Source organism: Trifolium pratense, linkage group LG4, assembly GCF_020283565.1.
Source record: "Trifolium pratense cultivar HEN17-A07 linkage group LG4, ARS_RC_1.1, whole genome shotgun sequence".
In the NCBI taxonomy this organism is placed as follows: domain Eukaryota; kingdom Viridiplantae; phylum Streptophyta; class Magnoliopsida; order Fabales; family Fabaceae; genus Trifolium; species Trifolium pratense.
Window position 1 is genome coordinate 11,255,879 of NC_060062.1, and position 18,452 is coordinate 11,274,330.

Here is an 18,452-nt window from a genome sequence, read left to right on the forward strand (position 1 = left end):
AATGAAACTTGACGTGGAGGTGTGTGTGTTAAGAATTTCATATCAAATGTTAGATGATTTGAACATGAGTGACAGTCCTCATTTGAGACTCCAACACACATCTCCATGTTTTTTTTTTAAACAGTAGCACATCTCCAAGTTGCAAATGGCTTTTGAGTTTCGAATATTTTCATAAATAAAAATGTTGGCTTGCTTTTCAATTGGCGGCGGAAAATAAAGAAAAAATAAAATATAACTAAGACATTGGGCACAAAACCAAATGTACGAACAGTGTGTTTAGGCACACATTTAAATTTTTTTGTGGATTTTATGATGCTATGTCGTTATGGAACCAATAAAGAAATGTATTTAATAGGAAGAGGATTGACATTGAATCTTGGTAATGTAGCTTCCAATATAGATGGAGTACAAACATGAAATCAAGGAATGAAGCCAAGGCCTTGCATATTTTGTTCTCCACCACCACCGGTGGTTCGGAAATGGAATGTTGATTGGTCATCCGAAGGAAAACTAAAAAAAGGCTGAAATATTCTAGAACTTGTCGTGTTAATTGAGAAGCTAACCATGTTGAAAAATGAATTGACAAATATAGATAGCATTCGGGCAGACTGGTTTCAAATAGAGTAACGTTAGTTTTGGGATCAATGACGCTCCCAAAATGGTTTGGAATTTGGATTTCATGAAGAGTTAATGAACAAAAGTTTTGTATATTGGCATAAATCTCAATCACTAATTACTTCACATTTACAATCTTATACACACACTTAAGTGCACGAACTTAACTCTACATAAGTTGAGACTGCAACACCAATTACATTAATAATGCTCCAACTTTGAAGCTACAAAAACTATGTACCTTAATTGAAATACTTTAAGGATGTGAAGTGGCAAGTTTATTTACCAAAGCCAAAGCATTGCTAGTCAATTGAGCTATTTGAACAATTCTCCCTCTCACTACAGTCTTAATTTCTCCATCTGCATTAACCTCTTGAAATCCGTCGGTACAAGTACTTTGATCGGTCAAAGCAGCACTAACCCAAGTTTGTACATCACTCATGGTTAGCTCAAAATTTGAAGTACTAAGACGACTCATCTCGTCGATAGACCTTCGAAGTTCATCAACAGAGTCACTTAACACTTCGACACAATCCTTCATAGCTGCAGCCTCTCTTGGCTTTAGCCCTTGGCTTTTAGCGAGAGTTGACATCATAGCCGAGGTTGATTTTGCCGATGCAAGAGTCACGTTCAAGGCTGTGCCCGTTAAAAGCACATGATTAGTTTGAATGAAATCGGCATGCTTCACTAGGGAGGTGTAGCATAGTCTTGGGTAAGTTGTTGAACTACAAGAGTTTTTAATGAATAATGTGTTGGATTGTTGGTATGGTCCTTCATTTGCTTGGATAGAATGTGTGATGAAACTAAAGGCAAAAATTATTAGAAGGATCTTTGAAAAAAAGGCTTCCATTTTTTTTTTACTTATGTTACTTTATATCTCAATTGGGAGTTGGGTGGATGAGGGAAAATAGGAAGGAAGGTTAACTATATATAGGACTCAAATAAAAACTTTTTTGAGGTGAGAACTCAAAAAATAAATGATGGAATTTTAATTTATTTTTTTTTTGTGGTGGCATGTGGAATTTATTTTATTGGTCCTACACAAATTAATATAAATTGATATAACTAAGCCAATAGGATGAAGATATTTTAGAGAGGGGTCTCAAAATGTGATACAAATTAAAAATTTGTTTTTATGACAAAGACAGAACCTTTCGGGAGGAATGTGATACTGAATTATACACATATACTATATGCATGAACCTATGGTTGGTTAGTGAAGAATGTACGAGACCTTGGAATGTCTTCTTTTAAAAGTTTTTAGGTTTGGCTTTTTTTAGTATTATTTTTTGCGTTGGATCAATTTATATAGAGTAATGTTCTAGTATTTAGTAGGAAATCTCGGCGCCCTATCTCACGATTTTTTCTACCCTCTCTAGTAGAGTTTTTGTCTTTTATGAAAATCGATCCTCGTATTATGGGTTCAAGTACATGTTTAATCAATTCCCACTACCAATTGAGCTATTGAATACCTAGTGTTAAAAAAAATACATATCCATGCATGAACTAATTCAGTTTGTTCCAATAATTGGAATTATTGGAGTTTTTAGTTTCTCTGAATTTGAATTGAAAAATAGTGACATTAATGTGGGTGGGGCCTTAAGCCCAAATGAGTGCAACTCATCTTGTCCAATTGGTATGATTCTTTCTTTTTTTAAGTAGTATTTGCCATCACGTTTGTAAGTTCTAAATTTGAATAAAGTCGACATCTTAAAATAGAGGTGAAGTCTAACACGAGGGAGCTATCAAATCCCTCACCGGTGAGGCACTTAAAAAATATCGTTGGATCAAATGGATGGTTAAGATATTTAAAAAAAAAAAAGAGATCACCTATAAATATTTACATTCAATTTTACCCTTAATATTATTCCTAATTTCCTATAACATGTTTCAGTTTCTTTTTCATTGATCTGCAGATCAACAACAAAAATAAGTCTTCATCAAATTACATAAAACATCAGCAATCATAGTCATCTCCCTTACCAAAACCCTAATTTCAACACTCTGGCCCTCTTCTTCATCTTCCACCAATTCCTATCACATGTATATATGTGATCTACAAACTTTGCACTCTTCTCCATACCATACCATACATACCCCATTCAATCCAATAATCCAATCCAATAATAATAATTCATTAATAATAACTCCCTTTTTCCCTTCTTCACTTTTCTTTCTTTCTTTCTTTATTCTAATTCTCTCTACTGTATCCTTTCTTCCCCCTTTCCTTTCCTTTCCATTCCTCCGCTACATACTACTACAACTTTTTAATTAATTAATTAATTAATGAGATTATTATAAAGAAGAAACAAAAACCACTTGTCTGTCTGTCTTCCCCACACACACGAGTGGCTGGTTTCGAAGAAGATGAATTTTGTTAAGAAGAATGGTACTGAGGCACCGGAATTGGTGGAAGATGAAGAAGAGGGCCAGAGTGTTGAAATTAGGGTTGTTAAGGGAGATGGTTATGATTGCAGATGCTTTATGTGATTTGATGAAGACTTGTTTTTGTTGTTGATCTGCATATCGATGAAAAATAAATTGATAGGAAACATGTTATAGGAAATTAGGAATAATATTGAGGGTAAAATTGAATGTAGATATCTATAGGTGATCTCCTTTTTTTTTTAAAAAGATCTTAACCATCTATTTGATCTAACAGTATTTTTTAAGTGCCTCACCGGTGAGGGATTTGATAGCTCCCTCGTGTTAGAAGCCACCTAAAATAGATAGTGGATAAAAAAAATAAAAATAGACAGTAGATTGAGCAGACAATAAACCGAACCACAGCTTGATTAGAGTTTGGAATTTAATTTGACAATTGATATGATTCGGAACTTGCTTTCTAAATCAAATGAGTTTTAGAACTAAGAATTAAATTTGTTAACTAAATGAACCGAAAATGAGTTAAATATAATTGTGTATAATTTGACTCGTTTGATTTACTGATTGGCTTGATTTATTGTATATCATTTTGTGACACTTGCATTGCAGCCACTTGGCCACAATCGTCGCAATGTGTTTATTTAAAAAAAATTGCGACGGTGTACATGACAATTGCGTCAACCGTTGTATTATTTTAACTCTTAAAAGCACCAATCCCTTTTCTCATAGCAGCCATTGAAAATTTTGGTCCCAACACTCATTTTATTAAAACTCTCTAAAAAAATTTTAAAAAAATTTACTCAAATAAAAAAGTGAACACGTTCTACATTGACAAATCCATATATCTCTAAACACTCCCACTTTCTTCATTGTTCTACACTCACCTCCAACACCACGTACTCTCCTCATCGTTCCCGTCACGAGAAGTGAATTTATTCATCGTTCTTCAAATGTTTTCTTCATTTTTCTCTTAAATAGTTCTTTTTAGGTATCAAAGTTCACTCTCCACTCTCTTCACCTTAAATCCCTAAATCACACTATTCAATCTCCTTATCATTCTCATCGAGAGAAGTAAGAACTCTGTTGAGCATAAAGAAGTGAGAACCCTAGACACCGATCTTGTTGCCTCACAGCCTCCGTACCAAACCTCCACCTCATACTATGGCGCTCCACCCTTCTACCAGAGCTCAACTACTCGGTCCATCCGTTTCTGCTTCTTGTCGCATATGAATTTTTTTAATTTATATAATTAATTTTTTTTTGTAGACTATGTTTAAATAATTTATTTTTACTAATTATAAGATATCTATGATCTTTGCGGATTCATTAGACTTGAGAACGTCTCGGCTAACTCATACTCAACAGTCTTTGTATTTTGTATTTTCCTAACCTTCATTCGATGGAGGGAAACTTGGCTAATCATAAATTCAACTACTTTCTAAGAATTTTTTTTTCATCCTTGTATTTTTGAAAAAAATTATCCCCAAAAATAAATTTTAGTAAACTTGAAACAAACACATATAAGAGACAAAACTTTCTCTATCTCATCCCTCCCCACTCTATTGTGTTGCGGTAGAGTTAAAATTTGAGTTTGATAGAACACATAAAATAATTTAAAATTTTCATTTATTTATTAGGATGAAAGGGTAATTTAGGTATGTCAAATAATTTGTGGGGTTGGAGCTCTAATTATTTGAGGAGTTTGAAGGAAAATTTTCGTTAAATCAATGACTTGTTTCAATTTATGCTTGGCCACATAAAACCAAATCTCTTCCTATAGCCTATGAGGGGTGGTATTAGTAATATATGCATGAATCAAACCAAAACAACTTATGACCGACTGTTTTTTTGTTTTGCTTTTTAAGTCGACTGATTATTATCAATAATTGCATGGAAAAGATTAGAGAATTGTAACTAACATATGACACAAGTAATAAATATATAGTTAGATCTTTTAACTACATAGTGTAGAATACGATCCTGATAAGTATTTGTTAAAATATGTCGATCCTTTAATTAGATTTCAATTATTTTGAGATACTTCTTTCTTTTTTATTTGTGGATATATTCGATGTTAAAATCATTTCTCAAGTTGTAATTGATGTTGATTGTAGGGTACACGAGTATGCTAAATGATAGGGAAACATCAATTTTTTTTATAGAGAATAGTGAACACATATTTCCTAAACTAACAATAACCAATTGCTGCAAAGGAAAAGATTAGTGAATAGTGGAAGATATTATTTGTGGATATAAATGGTGTTATAATCATCTTTCAAGATGTAATTGACATTGGTGGGGGTACATGACTTTGATTTCCTTTCAAAATAAATGGTGGAAAACGGACAAATTTGTATGATTCTCATTCATCTACAGATCTAATGAATGGTTCGACTAGCACGTAACATCTCTAAGTTGCAAATGCCTTTTGATTGTTTTCATAAATATATCTCATATAATTTATTTTATAAAAATATTATAAAATTTTATAAACTATTATTAATCCATCAGATTAGTCTCTTCATTATTTAAAACATAAATAATTAGTCAAGGACTAAATTGATGAATTGAAAATAGCTTCTGGGTTATCTATAGTTTAGAGAAGAAACCGGAGAGAGTATAGACCATAATTGTGTAGATTAATCTTTGGAAGATTAGAAGTGGATTAATAAGTCTTAAGCTATTTTAATTTAAGAGAAATTACACCGCATTTTAAAAAATAACTATGTTAAAGGTGTGTTGTTGTAGATTTTTAATTTTGGTGTAATAAAAATCCATTTTATGACTCAGTCATGTTTGCACATTGTGACCTCGCGTAAGTGAAGTTCTTGTGTTTTCTTGCGCATACGTGATGCTAGCGTGTCGTTGATTTCTATGTTAAGTAACTTCGTGTTTGCAACGTTGAAGACTTGCCTAAATGAAGAAATGAAATGTAAGTTTTCTAAAATATTTGGGACAGATTCATCAATTCACCTTAATTTCAATTTTTCTACACAACATTCATTATCAAACCCTAATATTTTTCTTCACCAATATTTATTCATGGGAAATTCTCTGAAGGTCAAATACACCAAACCACAACATATATTCCACCTATTAACATATTCCATTGGTAAGATTTATCACTTTATCCTTGAATGTCAAGTTCTTGAACTAAACCCTCATTGTAATTTAGCACGGCTGTGATAATTAGTATTTTTTTTTTTTACAAAGTGTGATAATTAGTACTCCCTCCGGTCCTTATTATAAGGAACAATTTGGTAAAAACACACATACCAATAAACCTTATCTTTCTTAATAAAAATTCTAAAATTTTACAATCTATTCCAAAACTAACCTTGGTGTATTAATTTATTCTTAGGGAATATGTCACTCTAATTAATGCATAACTTTTTTTTTTGGTGTAATTAATACATAACTTTGGAATGGATACAATTTAATAAGGGTAGAAATGGAATTGTAAGAATAAATTTAATGATTGTTTCTTATAAAAAGGACCAATTTTTTTTCTTCAAATTGTTCCTTATAAAATGGACCGGAGGGAGTATTAGTATTATATATATTGTGAATAAGTCATGTTAACCTGTATCTCGAAAATATTGGTTAAAGAAAACATTTGTATTTTTGCAAATTGAAATTGAGTTTGTCGGTACACATTCATGCATCACCAAATTCAAATTCCACTATATGTCATTCAAAAACATATTAGGTATTTCAAATAATTTGTGGGATGGAAAATGAGAAAAATAATTTAGTTAAATTCTTTTTATGTTTGGACAGACTTAATTTAGTTAAACATATTAGGTATAAGGAAAATGCTAAACAGTGCCCCGGGGCACTAGTTAAGGATACAAATATAGAAGTTTTATCTCGTAAATTGCGCATTCAATGTTTTAATGAAGTGAAAAGTTATTATCTCTCATCATTAACTTTATAATTTGTTTCCTTTTTCAGTATGCTTAACTAGTGCCACAGGGGCACTGTTTAGCATGAAGAATAAATCGGGTCTCAAACCGAGTACCTCTAGGTTGAAGAATAAATCTTCAACCAAGTGATCTATCATAAAACAGGCTAATAACCAATTATTTCAGCAGAAAAGATTAGAGATTTGTATAAGATATTTCCTTTTTGGGATATATATGATGTTAAAATAATCTCTCAAATTGTAATAGATATTGGGGTACATGAATTTGCTAAGTGATCGTGAAACATCACATTTTTATTAATCAATGTCATTCCATCAAAATCTAGTTGAGAAAGAAACAAAGATTTGTACAAGTAACGTGAATAAATTAAGACACGATATACGGCAAAAAAAAATTAAGACACGATATGGGCCAATTGTTTTGTTCTCATTAAAGTTAGTTAGGACCTATATATACCTTTACCCTACTTGGCCGGTTCTCATTCATCTACGGATTCAATGGAAAAATGAGATATTCTACCCTACCTATTTCTCGTGTGTCTTACGTCTTTCCATTTATACTTTTCTGTTATTTAAGTAACAGACATTATAAAAATAAGAAATTTTTTAAAAATGCCGTCTGCTACTTAAGTAGCAGACGTTATAAGAAAACAAAGCTAGTAGGGTGTTCCGCTACCTAAGTAGCGGGAAGAGGTATTTTTGTAAATTTATAGGACGCGCGAAAAATGGAGTAGGGTGACCAAAAGAAATGAAGGGGTGCAGCTTGTAAACAAAAAGAAATGAAGGGAGAAAAATAATTACATATTCAAAATCTCAACCCTCCATGCAAAAAATAACGAGTTAAATGTAGTAGATTCGACGGACCCAACGTGTTTTGTCATTCATTTTTTTTTTTGGCTTTCACCATCAGTTTAATCTGGTTCGGAGGTCAGTTCTAGCCAGCGACAAAACCATAAAAAATTATCGAGGGTGGCAAAAATATAACATAATAAACAATATCAACATATAGTTTTTTTTTTATACATACATATAGCTAATTTCTATACTATTAATAATTGCATATAAATTAATTGAAATAAATATAAATATCATATCCTTTCCGGTTTCATATATAAACAAATTTTCATTTTTTAGATTTTTTTTTGTCAAGTAGTCTAATGGTTAGAAATTCAACCCTTAAAGTGGATAAGTGAATGACCGGAGTTCAAACTCCGACCCGTTACATATATAATACAATGTCCTGTCAATTAAGCTAAACATGAGAAACTTTTTTTAGATTCATTTAATCATTAATATCTAGTTAATAATATGAACACGATATATTAATAATTAAAAGAATTTAAACAGTCAAACTTTGTTTATATATGAAATCAGATGGTGTATTTCTAAAGAAAAATACATATAAAAATGCTCATAATTAAGATCCTGATTGTTTTATATTTCATTTGATAAAATTATTCCATAATTTTTTTAATAGTGGATATCTTTACAATAATTTATTGTGTATGGAGTGAAATTTGAGTAAAAGAAGATGAATCATGCAGTGAAAGTTGAAGTGAGGAAGTCCAATATTGTTGCCTAGTGAAACCATAATGAAATAAAATATTATTTATACATACTAAGAAAGTGGGATGGTCATTAATTGAAAAGGGGCGAACATATATTTTGTTGCAGGGGCAAACGTGTGTATATAAAGTGGGGTACTAAGGTATTAGTATGCATTAGGGGTGGCGACCGCCACTTTTTCCATATACGTAGTTTCGTCCCTGGCTCTGGCATCAAGTGGTTCCAACCCCCTTTCGATCACAGTTACGGGGGGATCAAACCATGGTCCTCCCCACCAAGTTCAGCGCCAATTACCACTGAACCAACTAACGATCAATGTTTTGTCATCGATATTTGTTATGACTAAGTGACAAATAGATGATGTGGATATAATTGTGACTAAGACATGCTGAATGCAAGGGACTCTTTGCATAGTGGTGCAGTGGTTGCAGAGAAGAGTTGTAGAGAAGAAATCATTGGAAGGTATATTGGTTCTTTTGGTGCTTTGGTACTTCTTTTAACCTAATGGGATGGGATGAGTTTTGGATCTTCTCCTAACACGACGGATAAATAGAATATTCAAGATTATTATTTTGATTAGTTGAGAAGGAGAGAGATAATGAAAAATTAAAGTTCAAAATTGGTGGTTTAATCTATAAATTTCATCACTAGTTTCATTACAAACAAGTCTTGAGTACTAGTTTGAGTTTATATTGTAACAGTTCAATAGGACCTCTCTAGACTTAAATGATAAACTCAATACAATAACAAAAATTTCCATAAAATCAGCCAATGTCTTTAAAACAATTTGCAGGGAAAATTCTAAAAGATCTTAAGTCAGATTCCCTAAATCATTCAGAATACATATTGATACAGATCAATGGGAAATAAATCCATGAGGCTAAGAGGCTTTCTTGGGAGGTGTCATGTTAAAAAGAAGGAAATTGACTGCTTTGATGGTAATAATCTTGAACAAGGATAGAGTGAGTATATAAACCAACAAACCTGTAAGATGTAAAGCTGAGTTATTACACAAATGATCCACAATTTTGACACAAATTTGTACATGAACAAAGAATTTGAAAAGAAATCTTTACCGGCTTGAAGACTAGGAAAATCAACGTTGCTTGTTCCCCGATTACTAAGATAATGGATAACCTACATAAGAGTTTCCATGAAATCATAAGGGTGGCATTTGTTGGGACAATATAAAAGTTATGTAATAAATGCATATCTTGTAGTTGAACTATAGTGAAGACATATCAGTCTCGGAAAGCGGCGCATAACAGCTGCTGACCTCAAAAACACTAAAATGGGATAGTGCATAGCGGGAAAATCGCTAATTTATCTTATGCATATATGCAGGGGACGGGGTTTGAACCCTGGACTCTCCGCTTATTCTTCACCTTAAAGGTGAAATTCTAGCCACTAAGCTACTTGGCCAAAAATAAATAAATTAATATTATATATACAAACGCTGAAAAATCAAAATATTAATCAAAATTGACGAAAAATTCAAAATAACAGCAACAATAATAATAAAAATAATAACAGTGGCAGTAATAAGTCGTAGCCTCGTAGGTTTTAAACATAACACAAGTAAATACCAAAAAGTCGAGAATCAGAAAACAACAAATTTAAGCATAAGGCTATTGACCAATAACATTAAAACACGGTTTTTTACAAGCATTTAGCAGCCAACACGACTGTGAACAGCTGCGATTCAGGCCGCTATAGCAAACACTACAGCCACCACAGAAAACAGCTCCACTACGGACTTCCAACGGCGGCCATTGGCTACTCTGTTGTGCCACTATAATACTATTGACAACATATTAAAACCTGTGATCAAACTATAATATTTTCATACTGAGATATACATAGGCATATGCTACCAGCTACCGCAATACATTCAGTGTACTGATGTACTCTATTTGTAAATATGATTGCACATTTATACTTCAATATCAGCTGTGCCTTTGGGGGATTCAGGTTTTTTGAAATGCAAGGTACACTTTAGAGAGTAAAAGGCATGGAAAAGAGGAATATAAAAAAGAAAACAAAAAACGCTTTATCAAAAGAAAGCTTTACAGCTTTATCAAACAATTTATTTTTTTACTTACTAGAAATAGAAAAAGAGGCTAAGGCAACAGAAGAGCAAAAGATGAAGAAACGTGCTCCCAAAAGAGGGAAAAAAATAAATACACAACAAAGATTAAGATGACTACTATTAAATTAGCATAAGATTTATAGTGCAACAAGAACAAGAAAAACTACTATAGAACCCGCATTTGTTAATGACCTAAAATTCACAATGAAAACTCGTTTTAGATGATTTCTTAGTCATGTTTCTCATCAAAGTTTATACAGATTTTTCATATAAAAACTTCAGTGAAATATTGAAATATTTACCTTCAGTAGGGAATACTGGTTAGCAAGAGAAGCAGTGAAGAGAAGATTTGCTAGGAAAGATAGAACGGCATATAATCTCAACAAACTCGACCGGCTTCGTCTTCTACCTTTAACACAAATTTGGAAGAGATAACTCATTTAAAAGGTTCAAATGAAAAAAGCAATATAAAATACTAATAGAGATTAAAGAACTCCAGGTTTAGCAACCTATATCCGCAATGATCAACAAAACAACGCTAGCAATAACAGAAGAAATGGCAACTGTATTTGGCGTATCCTCTTTTGTTCCTGGTAAAAATGCAAATATCACTCCTATTAACAGAAACAAAGCCTGCAGGTCACAATTTAAAATTTCAAATCTATATCAGATAAAAATAAATATGGCGCACAGAGTATACAAATTCAGTACTTGTCTTAATAAATTCTAAATGCTAAAAATAACATTATTACATCGCATTTAGAAAGTTAAGAGGATATTTCAATACAGTTACACAGAAGTACTCCTGGCCGGCAACTAAAACTTCCTTACTAAGATAATTCCTCATATACAGTAAAATTTAGGTTGAGGAGCAGCGCAAAATAGTTTAACCATGTTGAACTTTTTATAATAAAACCATTTTTTATTGAATATAATCAACAATCAAGTATTCTAGTTAAGATAAGTGCTAGGAACACTCACTTTCAAACTCTCTTTCCATCACTCACACTTTTATTGAATGAAATTCGAGTGCAGCTTTGCTCCATTTCTATAAGCTCCTTTTATTCCTTTTGATTGCACTGATAAGGGACATGTGGCGAAAACAAATCAAAGGGTTGAGATTAAAGTTTAGAACTAATTAATTATTTTAAGAAACACTTGTCGTCCACTTTTTTCTCTGAACAATAACAATGTTCCATCTTCTCCACTCATCGCACCGCCGCTGCTTCCCTCTACATCCATCCTAACGGCGGCGGCATTCTTTCTTTTTTCCCTTCTGCTCCATACATCTCCTCGCTATCTCACTGTCTCTTCATCTTGCCGCTTCGCCGCGTCGGCATCATTCCTAAATCACATCAAATTGATAGACAAACAACACTAATAAATTGTTATAATATGTGCCATCTAATCCCTTCCTCTCTTATTCTCACGTTTTCTATAATATTTGTTTGAAATATTATATTCTTATTGGTTTAAGAAATTTTGCTGAAAAAATAAAAAACAAAACAACAATTTTAGTTTTGGTAGCCTTGGACTCATAATTTTTAACAATTATTCAAGCATCTTCAATTTTTCTTATTCTTAAATTTTTCTTAAAAATGTTTTATTAAAAGAATGAGACACCATAAGTGAAGAAGATGAAAATATGTATCAGATAAACTAAAGAGAAGAAGCGGAAAGACGGCGAGAACGCTGCCGTTACAATGGACGGAGAGAACGCAGCCAGACAGAGAGAACTCTTCCGTCGGTGAGGGACGGGCGGAGGCGAGAGGGGGAGGCAGAGGCAGAGATGAAACAATGAATCAAGAAGAAGGAGGCGGATGTTGCTTTGTTATTTTGTGTTTTATTAAACAAAATACTTGATTAATCTCAGCCTTTGATTTTGTTTTTGCCACATGTCCCTTATCAGTGCAATCAAAAGGAATAAAAGGAGCTTATAGAAATGGAGCAAAGCTGCACTCATGAAATTCGTGTAGGTCTCACCATTTTAGAAATGGGTTCTGCATAAAGTGGTGAGATTCACATGATTTCTCAATATAAAAAGAGTGTTGAAAAGAGTGTTAAAATCAGTGTTCCTGGCAATAATCCAATTAGTACCATCTTGCTGGAAAATAAACATGTATTGTAGAGTTGTTGAAGCACAAGAACAAAAACACAGCCAATGTTGTAGCATAAGAACAAAAACACAGCCAATTAATAAGTTTTTTACACATTTTCTTGAAAGGGAAGTAACCTAATGAACCAATAAAGACCTGTTCTGTCCAGAAATTTCAGTTGCAATTCTTTTCTAAATAAAAACATGTCTCGAAATCATGTTTTCTCAATTCCAAGTCCTTGAATTGCATTTATGCTTCTGAAACAGGTTAATACTAATACGAGTAAACAGCAAACTTATTCTGAGACAAATATAGATCAATATTTAAGATAATATTTAGGGAATATGGATATTTGAATCGTTATTAGGGACTATTTTATCCACATTTAAGATTCTTAAGGACTAAATCTGTATTTTTTTTTTAATTCTTAGTGACTAAGTAGGCCTCCGTGTTTATTCTTGAGAATCAACTTTGGTATTTACTCTACTAATAAATCACTATACATTATTACACGTTTACACCATAGTAATGTCTACAATATACTCCACTGACAAATCTTCAAGTAAAATAGAAGAGAACACGCAAAACATAAAATAACATATATTGCTAATTAACATAGAAGCCCAATTTATCATTATTGAAGAATCTGGTCCCTGGTAATATTAAGACTAGGGAAAGGTTCACAGTTATTTGGTTTTCTACTATTTCGGTGATTTGGAAGGCAAGAAACAATATGATATTCAATCAAGGCGGCTTTGAGTGGGAAAAATCTGATGGAAGAGGTTAAAATAATGTCATGGAGAATTCTTAGAGCCTGGTCCAAAGGGTTTGCATGTGACTAAAATTTGGGGCGTACAAAACCACGAGAAGGTATTGGAGTAGCTTGATAGTGGCCTAAAATTCATTTTAGTGCCTGCTGTGGTTTGTTCCATATTTTGTGAATCTGTTATCTGTCTGCTGGTATTGTTTCTATTCATAATGCAGGTGTTGAGACTGATTTAGGTGGTTCTGCTGTGTGCTTTTTCCTGTATATATTTGCTGTTCTTAGTCGTATCTCTTAAAGTCTCTGTCCAGCAGCCTCGGAACGGAAGCAGTTTTGTTTCTGAAGTTCGAGTGTTATTTTGTGGCAAGACGCAGAGATCCTAAGACACTATATATTAGGAATGCTGCTGCAAGTGCAATTTTGCAGGGTCCAGCTTTGGACCAATCCTTCAGCATAGTTCTCCATTTGTTTTTCGATTGCCTTCTATGGACCGGTGTGACTTAGTCTCATTGGGTATATATGTACCTTTGGTAGCTTCGTATAGGTGTTTTTGTTTTATCAGTATCAGCATTTTGATTCTAGGGAGGACATCAATTGTAATTGCTCCTTTTGTAACAGACCTGCCTGTTGCAGTGGGTTTTGCACAAAGGGTTTTGCACATCTTATGCATTACTTACTCTTAATAAACTTTTGCATTTCAAGGACATTTTAGTCCTTATTAGGGATCAATTTCACTCACATTAAGACTCTTAAGGACTAAATTTGAATTTTTTATTTCTTAACGACCAAATAAGTCACTGTTTCACTGTTTGGATCAGTTTATTTGAGCTGATCTAATGACATAAGTTTTGCGATACTCCTTGGGAGAACTTATGAAAACAACTTATGACAATTTTCATAAGCTTTTTTCAGCTTATTCTCATAAGTTCTTGAATATAACTTATAAAAACAGCTCATAGCATATATAAAAACAATTTAACTTATGTAAGCTTATGTAAGCTAATACAAAAGTGCTTATCATGATAAGTTCTGGTGCTATAAGCTAAAAATAAGTTGCTTATCCAAATAAGGTGCTATAAGCTAATAAACAGCTCATAGCATTATACATTACACATTTACACATAACATAACATCAATTGCGTATTGCTTATTAACATAGAAGCCTCATAATTATAAAAGAAAGTTGATACCTCAACGATAAATAACACAGAGAGACGTTTCTTCCCCTTTGCAACAAGTTGATACCCTAATTAACAAAACATCAAAACAAAAAATCACATTAAGAACAAAAATTAAATGATCTATAGTTAAAAACCAAAGCATGAATAATCAAATAAGTTGAATTGAATTAAAAAGATACAATTTTTGATATAAAAATGAACATTTTAAGAAAAAAGGGGATTAGGGTTTTTGGAAATGGAACTGACTTGAATCAACTACCATGCGGTAGGAATAATCAGAACCATCGGTTCCAGAAGGTCTTCCCAACGTGGATTTTCTTTGCTGCATTTTCTTCTCCCTTGTTTGGTTCTGTGTTCAGACAGTATAAACGTGATTTAATTGATATTGGGGTTTATGCTTTTTTAAATCTATGGGTTTGAATTTGACGGGACTGTGATGAGGTTATTATTGAGATAGGGTAAGTATTATTGAAAAAGAAGTGTATGTAGATTTTGTTTTTTGGGATGCGTTTGATAAAGGGAATTGAAGAAGATGAAGATTAGACAAAATTGATTTTCAATAAATTACTAATTATTGTGTGTTGCGGTTACTTTTGCTTCGAGATCGGGAGTTGAGGTCTAGATGCAATCTTGTTTGGTTGGTTATGGTGTTTCTCTAGTGGACCAGCGTGAGGGGCGCCCTTTCGATTGAGTCTCGAAGTCTGGTGGGCCGATCACTTTTGATTTAAGATCGGGAGTCAGTTCAGTTCTTTGGCTATGAAGTTTTTTCGGTGGATCAAAGGTTAGGAGGTGGTGGAAGCTGATTGATCTTTCGAATAGGAGCTTTACGGATGTTGCTCAGCTTTGGTGGACTAGGAGTTTCATTTAGAGGAGTGTTCGTTTTGCGGCGAGTAGTGACAATGAGTGGTTTATGATATTTTAATAAAATAAATTACTAATTATTTTAATATATTATAAATTGTATAATAAAATTAATAACCAAAATAATGACATGGAAAAAAGTAATGCCAATACACTCATGCCATCTCAGCATCACATCATCATTGAAGGAGCCGTGTCATTAAAATCAGTAGGGGACCAAAAAATTATGTTGACTTTCATACTAGGGACCAAAAAGTTGATTTTTAAAATAGGGGACTAAAAATGCAAAAAGTGACAAAATATGAGGATCAAAAGTGTATTCAAGTCTAATTTTTATGTAAGAAAATCTTTACATATATAAAAGTTACTAAGGGGGTGTATTGAATTATGATTTCGATGGATTTTAAAAGACTTTTTTATGTGAAAAAAATCTTGTGGTATTCAATCAAGATTTTTATAAAATCAAAATAAATCTCACGGTATTCAATTAAGATAATCCGGATTTGTTTGCAGGGCAATGAAATCCACCGTTATTCGATTGAGATTTCGCAGGATTTATAAAATGTTTATTGGTATTCAAAAATTTATAAATTTTGATGGATTATTTCATGAAGTGAATTTTGTGAGACTTTTTAGTTAATGTTGGATATGCCTTGAAATCTCAGTTACAAGAAGTCAGAAAAATCTTTGTTGAATCTTTTTGCATCTTTGATGTTTTGAAGATTTTTTGGGAAAAAAATATATTTTCTTGGAAGATACTTTGACTTGGATTTGTTTTATTTTAAAACAGATTTGTTACTAATTTTTGGCATATTATTTTTCTATAAATAGGGAGTGCTTTATTCATAGAAAAATTGAGAGAGAGAGAAAGATAGTAGAGATGTAGAGGCAAGGATTAGGGTTTGCCACCACACAAGGGCTAGGGTTTTAGAGAGGAAAAAGAGTTTTCTCTTGGTACAACTCTAGGGTGGGTGAACTATCTTTGTGGTACACCTTGGGAAACACTTATCAAATTGAGTCTCTTGGCCACGGGAAGAGATTCGGGATTTGGGTAGAATTAGGATTAATTCTTGTAACTCAATTGGAACTCTTTGTAAAGTTACTCGTTTGATATAGTGGAACGGAGGGACTGCTCTCTCCCCCAGACTAGGTCATTATTGGACCGAACTGGGTAAACAAATTATCGTGTTCTTTCTTCTCCTTTATCTTGTTTATCGGTTATTATTATTATTGCTTATTCCACTTAATTATTGGTTGCCGTTCTATTGCTCCACACATCAAGTTCTTTTATTGGTGTGATTTTATAGACGAATTCACAACAATTGGCACCCACCGTGGGGCAATCGGAACAATTTGAAGTGAGCACCATGGTTTCTAAGTGGGATATCGAGGGACTTTCCAAAAGCAATTTGGAATTGTGGAAAGTGAAGATGAAAACAATTTTAATGTTCGGGATGATGGGTAAAACATGGAGTGTTGTTATCCGGTGCCTCGAAGATAAAGAGTTAATGGAGATGACGAAGACGGTCGGCCTGGAGAGGCGGTGGTAATAATACTCAGGGGTTACTTCTGAAACAACAACTTTATTATTATGTAGAAGTGCTAGTGGAAGTTGGGAACCGGTGGAGTATTTGGGTCATGGAATTTTGATGCTCCAATCACATGTGGTCAAAGAATGAATACTTTGAGACTCTAGAGCTAGTTGAAGGTGGAGCCATTCATCTTGAAAACGGAAAGCTTTAAGGTTCAAGGTATGGGTTCAGTTTGTCTTACGAAGTTTGACAATCGTGAGTTTCTTTACACGATGTGAGGTATGTTTCTGAACTTAGATGCAAAGATAGTTGGTCATGCATCTATAACTAGTGGTGACTCTCATAATGTGGTTGAGTTGTGGGACTTCGGGTGGACCTGTTAGTGACATGAGTTTAGTTGGACTAGTGAACAAGGTTTACTATGTGTTGAACTGAACTGGAATTGTTGGAGACTAACAATAGCTTGAAGTATGTTTCAGAGGAATTGAAGAGGTCTTGCGTGTTACAAGGTGGAAATCATGGTGAATATACTTTGGTGGAAACTCAGTTTGAGGTGGAGTCTTCCAATAGTGGTAGACAGTCAACATTAGCTCTTGGCTATCTAATCGGAGATAGGGAGGAGAGTGGTATTGTTGAACCAAAGGGGGATGACCATGAAGACCTTGTGAGTTATGTTTCAATTGTGGCTGAAGAAATGCAAGACCTTGAGATGATCTTCAGGGAGGCAATTGAAAGCAACAAGTGATCAGACTTGGTAACTTGTGAGACTGCTGGAGGTAGTTGGATACAAGGAGAGTTTGATGTTGCAGCTTGTGGAACCGCCTAAAATTCCAAGGTTGGTTTGGAGCCAAGCAAAACTTCGAGAGTACGGAAGGCATTCTGGGGTCGAAGAGTGGTGAAGGCTTGTAGGGCTATCGCAAAAATCCATGGATAGTCGGAGGCAAGCGATTCTTCAGGAGGACGGAAAAGGCACAATCCGGGGGCTGAAGAGGGATGGTGGAGCTTGTTAAGCTATCTAAAATGCCGATGATAGTGGGGAACAAGCGTTTCTTCAGGGAGGTACGGACTTGACCAGTTCGGAGTCTGAAGAGGGTACGGTGAATCTTGTGGGGCTACCTAAAATCCTATGGTAGTGGGATGCAAGATCTTCATGAGAGCGGAAGGCATTCCGAGGATGAAGATGGAGGTACAATCCGGTGATCTTGAATAGAAGATTCAAGATGGAGAGAGCAGCACGGTGGTTGATGGGATCACCATCGATTTAAAGGCAAGGTGGAGAATTGTTGGATATGCCTTGAAATCTCAGTTACAAGAAGTCAGAAAAATCTTTGTTGAATCTTTTTGCATCTTTGATGTTTTGAAGATTTTTTGGGAAAAAAATATATTTTCTTGGAAGATACTTTGACTTGGATTTGTTTTATTTTAAAACAGATTTGTTA

At 33.6% G+C, this 18,452-nt stretch overlaps 2 protein-coding genes across 2 annotated transcripts; both read right to left on the reverse strand.

The window, feature by feature from the left end:
* Positions 1-687: 687 nt before the first annotated feature.
* On the reverse strand, positions 688-1,530 carry LOC123921824 (21 kDa protein-like). The gene has a single exon (XM_045974506.1). It carries the CDS (start codon positions 1,463-1,465, stop codon positions 872-874), a length of 594 nt encoding a protein of 197 aa, XP_045830462.1. The 5' UTR covers positions 1,466-1,530; the 3' UTR covers positions 688-871.
* A 7,567-nt stretch (positions 1,531-9,097) lies between these two features.
* On the reverse strand, positions 9,098-15,512 carry LOC123924617. The gene is made up of 6 exons (XM_045977564.1): positions 14,867-15,512; positions 14,630-14,685; positions 11,090-11,213; positions 10,883-10,989; positions 9,568-9,628; positions 9,098-9,475 (listed from the first exon to the last, which is right to left on the reverse strand). Exons 1-6 carry the CDS (start codon positions 14,946-14,948, stop codon positions 9,372-9,374), a joined length of 534 nt encoding a protein of 177 aa, XP_045833520.1. The 5' UTR covers positions 14,949-15,512; the 3' UTR covers positions 9,098-9,371.
* Between the last annotated feature and the right edge of the window lie 2,940 nt (positions 15,513-18,452).